General features: G+C 44.8%; 1 protein-coding gene across 1 annotated transcript; it reads right to left on the bottom strand.

Annotated features, from left to right (window-relative positions):
* Positions 1-11,498: 11,498 nt before the first annotated feature.
* On the bottom strand, positions 11,499-12,585 carry LOC127780440 (hevamine-A-like). The gene has a single exon (XM_052307344.1). The coding sequence runs from the start codon at positions 12,514-12,516 to the stop codon at positions 11,611-11,613; it is 906 nt and encodes a 301-aa protein (XP_052163304.1). The 5' UTR covers positions 12,517-12,585; the 3' UTR covers positions 11,499-11,610.
* Positions 12,586-12,898: the final 313 nt, after the last annotated feature.

Below are 12,898 nucleotides of genomic sequence, written 5' to 3'. Positions count from 1 at the left end.
CAGCGTGTTATTCCTCGTCATAACGCTTCCACTGTCGTGATTGATTTAGAAGAGGAGCACAATGCCACCAATTTCAAGCAAAACCCTATAAGATACGGCAATTCGGAGAGGCCTCAATGCGGTCGTAGAGTAAAAATAGTAGCTCGTAAGGTATGATCAAGATTGATCCTCCTATCACCGTCAAGTTGCTTTATATTTTGTTAAGGGCTTGAGCAGAGCAGTTCTGGTCAAGTCATGAGTTTCATGATTTTCCCCTTCTCTCCATTTTTTTACAGAAAAGAATTGCCTTGTTATATACATTATTTAGCGGGTACGCTAGTTGAGCACCGCCGCAAGAGGAAGACGGAGAAGTGCTACTATAGAGGGATGGTTTCGATTTTTTCAAGGATATAGAACCAACTGTTGCTTTACCCGAGAGTGTGCAGCCGTTAAATACCGACGTAGCAGAGAAAACAAATGATTTCATGAGTAGAGTTGCCTCATGTTTGAACATTAAACGGGGGAGCCAACTTATAAACAAGGAAGAAAAGGATTCACTCACACGGAGCTGCAACTGGGGCCGATTCCATGTTCTGACACCATATAATTAATTATCCTTAAGACACAATATTCTACTCTCAATATCAGCCTGGGGCCGCACCTATAGCAGAACCTGGCGATATGTAGACCCTAAAGCCGATTTTATTTAATGAGACTGGCATTTATGATTTGCCGCGCCGTACTGCTACTTTGGCACAACAGTTTATTAACTCAACGACCAAGCGATGGGTGGAACGTCGATCAATGTAGTTAAGGACGAAAGTTTCTCCTAATGATAAGTCGATGCTTTGGGCCCGCATGCTAATGAATCCTGGAGACTCTGCATATCTCAAGAAGGCAGGTATATTTCGAGGCGTGATGGCCTCGATTTACAAATGCCAAATAGAGCCTACATTAGTGACAGCCTTCTTAACTTATTGGAATGTGGATGGACATACATGAGTTATCCTCTGCACACAATGTACGATGCTATGGGCACACCAATTTTCTGGACGCCTTGACGAAGAATTTATTCCGCTACCATCCGCTGCTCATGGCCATGTACAAACTGTACACAACATATATGGTGAGGAGTGTCCCCTACAGCTGAATGAAGGTCCTGGACTAGTAACCATCGCAACATGGGTCAATCACTTCTTTGGCAACCACCTTGTGTCTTTCTAGTCATTCTTGCCAGACGGCTTTGCTAACCCTACAGAGCCCTTATACAAGGACAAGGGTTTCCACGTTGAGCTTCGGAATGACCGGCCAACTGCTATCATGTGCGACCTCGAGATGTCTTACATATACAGCTACCCATAAGTGGTGTATCGTGCAACTTTTATTGCCGCGTGGTTATGCACCTATTGTGTTCCAATAAAGGAGGCGAAATTTATTCATCCCGAAGTTATTACTATGGTAGTGGAAATTGCTCAGGGCAGCCATCGAGCTATTGGCATTACAAGCATGGCATTTTTATATTGTGCCCTGGATAATATATACCACTACGTAGCAGCACGGAAGGCCTCAGCGAGTGATTGCTCTCTATTTGTACCAGGCCATTTTATCATGGGTTGGTTTGCTTCTTTCTAGAACGAGGTCCAAATGACAACATCCTTAGCATGTCCAGTACTTGATCCGCCCTTTAATTTGGACTTCAGGAACTATTGGTCCATGGATTTTAAGAGTGCACATGAATTATTTTGGGATTTCAACCAAGATGGTAGTGGTCTGCGTTCGTTGGACTTCTTAGGATGGTCTGGGATACGCTTCTAGACCATCAACCAAGAGTTTGGCTTATTTGATAATAGAGCTCTTCATGTGCAATGGGTGATTTCTATGGCAGCTGTCGATTTGTTCGTGAGCTGTACTATTGGTAATCAAGTATATTGTCCGCATCGATTTACCCGTATGTTCAACTATGACCAACATGTGCCGAACTTATTTTATGCGTACACTTGGAAGAACAAGCATCCTCGATTTCTCTAGTTATTTGCATAGTAATCCCAAGGAAGAATCACTGCAACTTTTGCAATGACGACATATCGCCTTCTATAAACCCAAGGGTCATTCCATATCAGTTCAGCCTTTTGGACGTGCGACCAAACATTCGCTTCACTATATCAAATGGTGCTCCCAAGCTTTCAACTTTCTAGAACATCCAGCCTCATTTTGTTCACGGCTAACACGCTTCAGGGACATAAACACTGCCCCCAAGAATAGTGCTCCTGCAACCCAAACATCAGGTGCATGGTTCATTACGGTCTATTTTTATTTATTCATTTGTTTCCTCTAAATATAAGTCTAAACGATCATTGGTACTACTTCCTCTGATTTTTTTTAGTGGATCCAGGAGTTAACAAGGGCACACCTACTCAACAACAAAAACTAGCAGAGTCCGTCTTGACCCCTCCTGAGCACCAGAAGAAGAGCACTCAAGCTGAGGTCAAGACCACATCGCCATCACCCGCCGCAAGCCCAAAGCCTACATAGGTCATGTGAAGCTAGGATCAAAACAGTCGGAAAAAACATTGAGGAAATCAGAGCATGTATTGCCCATTCAGACAACGTCGCAACTATTGCTTCTTTCCAAGCTTCACAACAGGAGTCATTGGCATTATCTCCTCGTAGTGAGACTGTACTCAATTCGTCAGCCACGACGCATACTGACCCCTACAGTGAAGGGTTGGCTATTCCACGTGCACCCGATGATATAGGCACTCCGCCCATAGATCTTTTTACAAGCGAGTTTCCTGATATAGCAGCTCTTTTAGATGGAGGGGCAGACCCTGAAACCGGTCTCTATCTGGACTCACCTATTTTCCCAAATGCTACTCAGGAGGACCATGTTGACTCACATCTCCCAGAGAACAATGAGGCGTGTACTGAGGCTAACCCTGATACAGGAAGGGAGGAAAGTGTCATCAAGGTATAACGCATCTATTTTATATTTGTCTTTGTTCATTTTTTTCTATAAATAATCAATTTCACGCACTCCCCTTCTCATGTGTTTCAGCCACATTGACAGTTGCTGAAAAATTGTCCAGTGAATCCAAGAAGTTATCCATGGAAATTGAGCATATCAAGCACAAGTCCCACAAGCACCGAACAGGAACTCTGATGCAGGGAAAAGCTCCAGTTTAATGAATTTCATGGGGACAACTCCGCGACCCTGCCGAAACTTTCAGATGTTGTTTCGGCTCATGGACTTAAACATGTCTGGTCTGAGATATTTCAAGAATTACTCAAACAATGCCCGGTACAGAAGGATATTGTACTTAAAGAGACTAGCATCAATCTGGATTTGTGGAGTAACTTTTTCTCAAAGCCACCTCCTGAAATAATTAGGCTAATGGAAGGGTTACGTGTGCTAAAGGGAGCGCTATCGGAGGAAGCGCCACTGCTAACTACTAATCTTATTCTCGCACAACAAGACCAGATTAACCAACATGTTGATATGCTCCGTACTACTTAAGGCAAGTTGGAGTAATCGTGCATCGCCTTGGAAGCACTAACGAGTCAATATAACATAGAACGAGTAGTAGAAGAGGGCAATAAGAGAGAGTGCTTGTGACAAGCCCAGAAAATCAAAGCAGAGATAGCAGTGTTTCAAGCAAGACTTCAATAGGTGGAAGATGCTTAATCCAGTGCGCAATGCCGACAAGATGTTGTAATAGAGAACTTGAACACCCATCTTAAGTGACATCGTCAAGCTAAAGATCGAGGATCTGAGATTGTGGAGCATTTAGAGCAGGCGAGCGTGCACCAAGAGTCTCCAAGATATTGTAGACTTTACTAAGCCAGACAAGTTTGGTTTGTCCCAATATGTCTACAATATATTTGATTTTTTTCATAGGTTGCTCATTAAATGAGTAGACGCTAGTTTCAAAATCTTGTTTCAGGCTTGTAATAGCTCTTCAAATATTTTATTTGTTTCAAATATAGCGAAGTGAACATTTCCTTTATTGCTTTTATATATTTTGATTTGCACCAGAACAGTATGTACACAAAGTCAAATTTAATAGGAGGGTTGCATTGTTACCAACAATATATGTGTATTGGCCTCCATTTTTTTTATTTCCTCACATAAAGGATACTCACGATCATTTCTTCTTTAGTTGCTTTATTACTGTAGCAGACATAACAGGTCTTCGATTGATGAATATTCAAACAGTGCATGCGTACAGGTACATGGTGCGCATATATTTTTCCAACCGGCCATCATTATAGTTAATGATTTTAATCAGCACCATTTAGTGAACATCTTTTATAAGAATTGACGACGACCATCACAGCACAACAGAGATGGGAGGAGAAACAGGTCCTACTGGGCATGCCATTTTGTTTGATGAAAACAAAACAACAAATACAAAGAAAATAGGGAAACCACGTATTTTATTAATCATGGTTCATTAACATGAATGTTTACAAATACATGAGGGCTCCCACAGGAATTCGCATTTTGCCTTCGTGAGAATTCTTAATAGAAAGGTATGCTGACGGGAGATTGTATGCAGTCTGTTGATTCCCGGCGCCTAGCAATGAGATTACCGGTTAATTACATCCATAGTACGAGCCTATGGAACTCCTCCGACTAAGCTGCGCTTGTGTTCGTCGTCTTCAAAATAATTTGCTCGTCGAAGGTTGATGTTGGTGCAGATTTAATGTTGAGTACGGTAGAACTGGCGGTTTTGCTTCACCAATCCGGTCACGGTACATTATTATTATGTCAGTGTATAGAACAAGTGTCACAATGAAGGGGATGACTTTTGCCTCGTCGGTGCCCAGTCATGTATTCCAGCCTTCATCGGACATGGATTTGTAGTTGCTTTTGCCTCGCCGGTGCCCAGCAATGGTGCATCTGTTCCTGTTGTTTGGACGTATTAATAATGTAATGACCTGGCCTTGCTGGCATTCGGTCGTGATTTTGTCTATTACATATGTGGTGTCCATAGCTTTTTCAGCTTTAGTCAATGCATTGCCAGACCTTATCGATATCGAACGTAACGTCAAGTATTTTTAATCTCCACTCCTTTATTTTGTAATTTGGGGCTCCCTCCCAGCATGTGCATTGTACAAAATGTGTTTTGATTATAAAAAAATACGAGGATGGTCTGATACTCATAATAGATGTACCCAAGTTTATGTTTCGAGAAAGTAGAAGCGATTTGATTTCCATAGCGCTCCAATTGTTGAGAAGAAAAGAGGTAGTTCGATCATTCATTAGAACGACCGGTTTACCAACAGGATTGGAGGAATTTATTCCTCGAACTCGCCATCTAACACGATCATCTCCACCTGCAACATCAGCTTGATGATGGGGAATTCAATCTCCACTGCACGGCACGACTGTTTGCGAGTCGCTGACGAGTCTTAATTTTCTCAAAGCACCGCCTGCAGATGAATTATTTGTGGTTTCTTCAGGAGATAGTCTTTCCGTTTTTTTCTCGTCACTGCCTATTTTTCCAGTCTCGTGTGCGGCCTTCTGCCGGAAGGGTCTTTATCTTATATAGTGTTGGCGGCTGTTAATTGCCAATTTTATGCCGCCAATAGCTGCATAAATCAAAGAAATAAAACATCCAACATAGTAATAGGGTTTAATTCTGATATCTTCCATGAGTGTTGGTATATATTTGTATGCAGGTGATGAACCGTCAAAGTTGGACCAAAAAAAGACTTAAGTGAAGATGAAATCCTATCCATACAAACAGTGGGCCAGAAACTATCAGAAAACATCTTCAAATGGGGCCTTCCACTCGCAGAAATGGATAAAGGATGCAGAGAAGTAGTAACAGGCCGAAGTTGGGGCCGGTTGGGCCAAACATGGGTGCCGAACCCCCAGCACAGTCGTCCGATCCAGGTTTTGGCGTGGACGGTTTGGATGAGTTCCTGATGGTGGTTGGAGGGCAAAAACGACAATTCACATCGTTGTAACCGTCATACCTGCCCTATATAAAGACTTCACCTCCTCACTTCACTCACACACTCCAAGTTTGAGCTGAATTATAAGAGGCCCTATTGTATTTTATTGTATACTAGATTAGGGAGAGAGTAGAGTAGAAGAAGTAGGAGTTTCGGAGTTGTCGGTAATCCTCTCCTTATTTCTTTTACTCTGTTAATTACTCTGATTATAATAGAAATATCTTTTGAGTAATTTAGTTTTGCTTGGTGAGAATTATTTCTTAGTTAGTTCCTAATCAGCATACAGGATCATCGTTCACTATAATCAACTAAAATATAGTGATTTACTTTAGTCAGTAGCTAACATTAAAGTAAGTAATTAATCTGCTTAGACGCGGTGTCTAGGTAGTTAATTTCCAGTGTTTGCTCCGCATCCCACAATAGGTGTGAGGGGGGTGTAGAGGTGGTGACAGCCCTCATTATCACTAAAGTCCTCCTTGTCCGGGTGCACAGTAGAGCGATATCTGGGAGTAGCGAGCTGGCCAGTGCCCGAAGTATTGTGTTAGGATTAAAGTTAAGCTTTCTATAGACACTGTTTCTCACTGGTGAAACCTCTCTATCCTTTTGCCTATCCATCGCTTCATGTCCTTGGATGAACCTAATTTAGAGTCGACGCACATGTTCCCTGTGGAAATCGATACCTGAGAATACTCCCGGGTGAAGTGCTACATCGGTATTTTCCCGTGTGCTTGCGGATTCTATCTGTGAGGTAAGAAATACCAACATATAGGCAGAGGCGATGGAAACCACCTTTGAGTTTCCAGTGCCAAGTGATAGAATCACATGTTAATCTTCATGATAAGGCTAGGCCTAGACGACTTAATCCACCCGACTTGTTAAAGAAAAAAATCATGTCACTTGCTAATGACAGTGGGTACCATGTTTGATAATCAGCATAACACACGTGATCGTTACTAACAGACCAACGTGATTTATCTGTACTAGTCATTCTCTTCTTATTTAACACCTCAAAACTTTAAACTATGCATCAAATTTGAAATCTGTTTGCACCAATATTTTTTATTCGTAATATGCAACAGACAAGTCCAATTTTGGGTATATTTGGACACATTTATTATTTGGTAATTTTGGACCCACATGTCATACAATCTCGCTCCATGTGGCAAAAATATTTGGCAAAATTGCAAACACCACCCCAATTGTCACTCTTGATTTGATATTCCCCCAAAACCCATTATGGTGCAATTACCCACCCACCCCGAAGTAACTATGCCAAAAGCACTTCCTCCCCAGTCTCCACACGTGAATAGATGAGTCAGCTCATTTTTGCCATCGTGGATGCGCTACGGGCTAGATCAGCCAAAATCGAGGTCTTCCAGCGTGGCTTGGTTTAGTCACACCCTTGAATCGAGTTTGATCACAAGCAAGTTTGTAGCGCGAAGACCTCCGCCGTCGGCAGGAGGGCTAAGCATGGCGGCGATCGGCAAGGGCGACTGGCGGTGATCAAGTCCCCCTTCCTCATTCCTTCTATTGGTGACAACTCAGTTTCATTCCCTTCTGTTGGTGAGAACTGAGAAATCAGTTCTGGCTACCTCGGTGCAACAACAAGGCAAGTTTCTTTCCTCTTCTTGTATGTTAGGGCATGGTGAGCAAATTTGTGGGAGAAGGTAGACGTGTGAATTTGGGCTTTAGGGAAGTTGATAATGGGATTTTTAATGACATCTATATGGTAGGAGCACATGAGGCCTTCAAATTGTAGAGATTTCGTTGGGAATTTGTGGGTAGGGTTTAGTCCCATGGTTGATCGATAGTTCTTAGTAATAGATGTTTGGCCATGGGCTTAAAATTTGATTAATTTTTTTCATGTACTTGTTCTGTTTTGTGTTGGCTTATGCATATTCATCACTTTGGTTGATGAAATCTTTGTAGATGGAGAAAATTGGTGTGATAAGGCTGAAGATTTTCAACGGTTGTTCTTTTAGTAAGGACAACATCACATATCAGGGTCGTTCAAGTATCCATGAATTCAACAAGGATTACTTGAGCTATTTGAAGCTTCGAGATCAGCTGAAAGAATTTGGGCTCAAGGAAAATGATAGTTTGTATTACTTGAAGCCTGGATATTTTGCACCCAGTGGTCTTGTGCTTTTAATGGATGACAACCAATGCATTCAACTATTGACTGATTATGAAGGAAAAAGTAGTTGCAGCCTGTACATTGTCCTGTGTCCTGCAAGGCTAGTGATGAATGATGAAATTCTAGTGAACGGTCCTGGTAGAAGAGAAGGTACTGCTGCAATAAGAGACATAGTAGCAACATCAAATAGCGACAACAGCGTGGAAGATGAGACATACTCTGCTCTGAATGAAATTGATGATTACTCGTCTTTTGTTGAGATTGTACCTGATCATGAGGTAGAAAACTTGTTGTGGATGCTGGTGATTATATATTTGATGGTGATGGTGGAGATGATGAGTTGTACTCTGGGAAGAAGCAGCACATCGGGGCAAAACAAGATGGTAAAGTACCTACTAATGGTAGCAGTAATGATGATGGCAATAACCATGTTAGTGTGAGATCAATTAGAAGGGCAAAGAGCCTAGCAAAGTAGAATGCTAATGCATCAAGTTCAGAAAAGAAAAATACTGATGTAGTATATTTGTCTGATGAACCAAATGATGGCAACACACTCTAGATGAGGCACATGAAACTCAACTTTTTGTGCACAGATCAAGAGGCGTTGACGACAATTGGTTTGATGAGGGTACCATGAGGCATCCATATATCCAAGAGGTATGTTATTCTCTGATGTTGGTCAATTCAGGGAGGCCATGAAGAATCTGATAATTAGAGAAGGGAGGAAGGTTGAAAGGAAGAATGATCTTGAAAAGGTTCTGCTAAGTGTTTGGGACAAGGTTGTGCATGGTACATGTATGGAAGAGTGATCCCTGGTGAGAAGACATTCAAGTTAAAAAAGTTTATAAAAGATCATACATGTGGAAGGTCCCATGATGTGAAGCAATTGGATGCAAAGTGGATTGCAAAGGACTATGTTGAAGATTTTAGAAGTGATAGAGATTGGAAGGTTAAACATCTGAGGGACTCTGTGCTAACTGCTAAGAGACACTCATATTGGAATTTCGAAGTACAAAGCTTACAGGGCTAAGAGGGAAGCAGTTAAAATGGTGTTAGGTGACCATATGGATCAGTTCAAGAGGATCCAAGACTATGCTCATACCCTTTTGCTTGTTAACCCAGGCAGCAAGGTAGTAGTGAAGTGTGTTGTATCACAGGATCCAGATGTGAACCTTGTGTTTGTAAGAATGTTCATATCATTTAAAGCTCAGATTGATGGGTTTATAGCTGGTTGTAGACCTTTTATAGGTGTCGATGGAACCCGTGTTAAGCTACCAAATAGAGCACAGATCCTAGCAGCAACTGGTAGAGATGCCAATAACAATATGTATCCGTCCACTAGCATTTGCAATAGTTGAATCTGAAAACAATCATTCATGGCAATGGTTCTTGAACTGCTAAAAAGAATGCATTGGAGATGGACATGAGCATGGTGGCTGGGTTTTCATTAGTGATAGGCAGAAGGTATGTTCCGAATCTTAGCATTGGACATTACTACTTTCACATTAAACATGTTTGAAATTTTTCTTTTTCTTACAATGTACTTCTTTGTATTTTATAGGGAATATTGGCAGCCATACCTGATGTCTTTCCTATAGCTGAGCATAGGTTATGTCTTAGGCATTTGCATGCAAACTTTGTGTCTGCTGGATATAGAGGGGATGACTTAAAAAATATGATGGAAGCTGCTGCTTATGCTTATAGGCAATATGAATTTGATGATGTAGCTATGGAGAAGTTGATGAGGGCAAATTTGAAGCATGGAACTGGGTTAGGCAAGTTTCAATTCATCGTTTCTACACTGTTTCTTTCAATCCAGTGCAATTTCTATCCATTTTCTTCCTGTTAAGTAGCTACCTAGCCAGATATCTCTGCAACTTCTATGTTTTCCTCTTGAATTCAGCCTGAAACTCGCGCGGGCCTGACACCAGTGGCGCGCGCGAGTGCGGCGAGAACGTCGTTCATCATTCATGTTGGCGTGCGCGGAGAGCGGGAAGTTGTTGTGCTGTCGTAGCCCAGACAACTTGCGGCTGGTGATGGCCCGGTGGTGCCGCTCCCTTAGCTTCGTCCGCTCCTCCCTCTTGCCACCGCCGTCGCACTGCCGAGGCAGAGGGCGGATGATGCGGACATCACTACCTCAGATATACACAACAATCCTCCAACGGTCATTCAAGGACCAATAACAAGAGCTCGTGCGTGACAATTAAATTTAGAGGTGAGCTCGTTCCTATGTTCCTCTTTGTATGAATCGAGAATAGATTGCTACCTAATGATTATATTGTGATTAGGAACAATGGAGGGGACAAGGAGACACTTGGAGAAGGACTTAGAGCCATGGAGGATCATCGAGGACGTCCAAGTCAAGGTGGAGATCCAAACCAAGTCGACGTCGGGTGCAATTCGGAGTTCAGGACCAGTCTGCACTAAAACGGGCGCCCAAGTCGCATACATGCTCGGATTGGGGCGTTCTTTATATGGATGGAAAGCTAAGAAGATAACCTTTCCAATGGTTTTGGTCCCACGTCCAAATTCTTTCCAAGTCAATAGGAATTGACCGAACAAGTTGACGTCCAGAATCTGTTCCGGTGCTGCGTCACTGTATTTGGGCCTTTGGCCCGTGTATCGAGTTGGAACCCATTAGGGTTGCGTCGAGAGGGGGTTGCATGACCCTAAACTCTATATATCAGTACCCGCCACCATCTTTAGGTTTTTGGGTTTTGCTTAGATTAATCTGTCGAGAACAGTTTCGCCGCTAGATCGGTTTGTAAGACCCCAACTCGTGAGCTTAATCATTCATCTGCAATTTTGGTTGTTTTCTATCTCGTTCTTGTTTGTGTTCTTCAATTAGCAAACAGGGATTAGCCTTCTCGGCGAGGTCATCCGCGTTTCGACACGGGTGATAACCAGAGGAGACGTGGTGCTGCGATTGCGGAGCTCAAGAGCGTGCGCGTTCAAGAAGCCGGATCGATTTGTGTCGCGACTCCGCCCAAATCGTTGTTTATCAGAACCTTTCGGAAGATCGGGAACCCTAGTGCACATCAGCGGAGGCGCCACGGCTGCGGGGAGGGGGAGAGGTGGCGGATGGGGATGGGTGGAGCCGAAGCCCTATGGCCAGCGGTGCGGTGGCGGGTCCCCACGCGTGGTGAGGGAGAAGGATGCGCAGGAGAGGGGACGGCGTGAGGGCGGAAGAGAAACCATCACAATCGCTAGTGAGAAGTCCATGAAAGCTGGAAAGGATCGAGGGAGGGGAGATCGCATATTACACGGGAGGTGCGTGCGGGCCCCACAAACCGTGTCTTTTACCACCAGGGCCGACTGCATGCGGGCGATAGCGCATCAAAAATTGTGTAACGCCCGGTGACAGATTAGTCGTCCGCTTTCTTCTCTCCCTCGTTTCTCTCCCCTCCATGTAGGAATAAGATTACATGGTAATTTTTGGAGCTGATGAGTTAGCCTTATTGTACCTGCTCTTTATTCAAAGTGGAAATGGCACTGAAACAAATGCACACGTAAAACACCTGTCCGGTCGGTGATCACACGGCAGACTTGACACTCTTGCTGTAGCCGGTCTGGTTGTCCCAGTACCTGCTCCACAGCATGATACCGCCGTAGTTCTTGGACTTCTGCACGATCGGCAGCACTTTCTGCTTCAGCGTCGCCGGAGCCACGTACCCGTTGTTCGCCGCGCCGCTCGCCGCCGGGAGGCCGAGGTAGACGGAGCTCCCGGGGAGGCTCGCCGCCCACTTGTTCCATGCGGAGGTGAACGCCGCCACGTTGCTGGCGCGGTAGTTGCAGACCGGGTTGTTGTAGAACTGGACGTGCACCCGGTCGAACAGCCCCGTGCGCAGCGCCTCGCCGAGCATCCTGTCCGGGAACGGGCACTGCGGCGCCGCCGTCAGCCACACCTTCCTCCCACCCGGCTTCCTCCCGCTGTACGCCTTGAGGTACCTGGCGAGGTCGCCGTAGTGGGCGTTGCTGCCCAGCTCGATGTCGAAGTCCACGCCGTCGAGCACGGCGTCGCCGAACGGCCGGGACTTGGTGCTGGTCCCACCGAGGTAGAAGTTCCAGAGGTGGTCGGCGACGGCCTTGGCATCGGCCTGCGACGCGAGGGAGTACCTGCCGACGCCGCCGCCAATGGAGAGGAGGACGAGGACGCTCTTGGACTGGCAGTACTTGACGTCCGGGCCGACGGCGCTCCAGGCGTGGCCGGCGAGGTTGAGCTTATAGTTGCCGCCGCCGAAGTCTGTCAGGAAGGAGATGATCACGGTGGAGTAGAGGCCTGTGCCGCATGCCTCTCGGAGCCCGCCCTCGCTGCTCGTCTGCCCCCAGTACACCGTGATCCGGCCGGTCTTGCCCGTCGCCGCCGCTCCACCCAGCGACGCGGCGACGACGACGACGCAGAAGATGGCGGCCGGCAAGGCCAGCCGGGATGACGCCATAATGCTCGATGGGATAATGGGATTTGGGATTGCTAGCTAGCTCTCGCCTCGGTGGAAGTGTTTATGTGTTGATCTGCATGGCGTCCTCCTGAACTGGTGAAATTTATAAGGAGCTGTAGGTTTAGAGTGTGTGCCGCTTGCTTTCGTCCTGGTGAAGCGAACATGGTACGACTTTTTTCCCTCATTTCCCGGCGAATTAGTCAGATCATCAGTAGAGATAGATTATTAGGGCAGTTCCAACCCATAACACTAGACATGGTTTTCATAAACTCCATATCATTAAGAAACAGTACTAGACACTACTCTTCCAATGCAAACACCATTATTCCATACTTCAATTTAATACTACTTATCTCACATGATATCTTGGATGTTGTGTAGA

This window comes from Oryza glaberrima, chromosome 7 (assembly GCF_000147395.1).
Source record: "Oryza glaberrima chromosome 7, OglaRS2, whole genome shotgun sequence".
In the NCBI taxonomy this organism is placed as follows: domain Eukaryota; kingdom Viridiplantae; phylum Streptophyta; class Magnoliopsida; order Poales; family Poaceae; genus Oryza; species Oryza glaberrima.
This window is presented reverse-complemented; position numbering and strand designations above follow the sequence as displayed.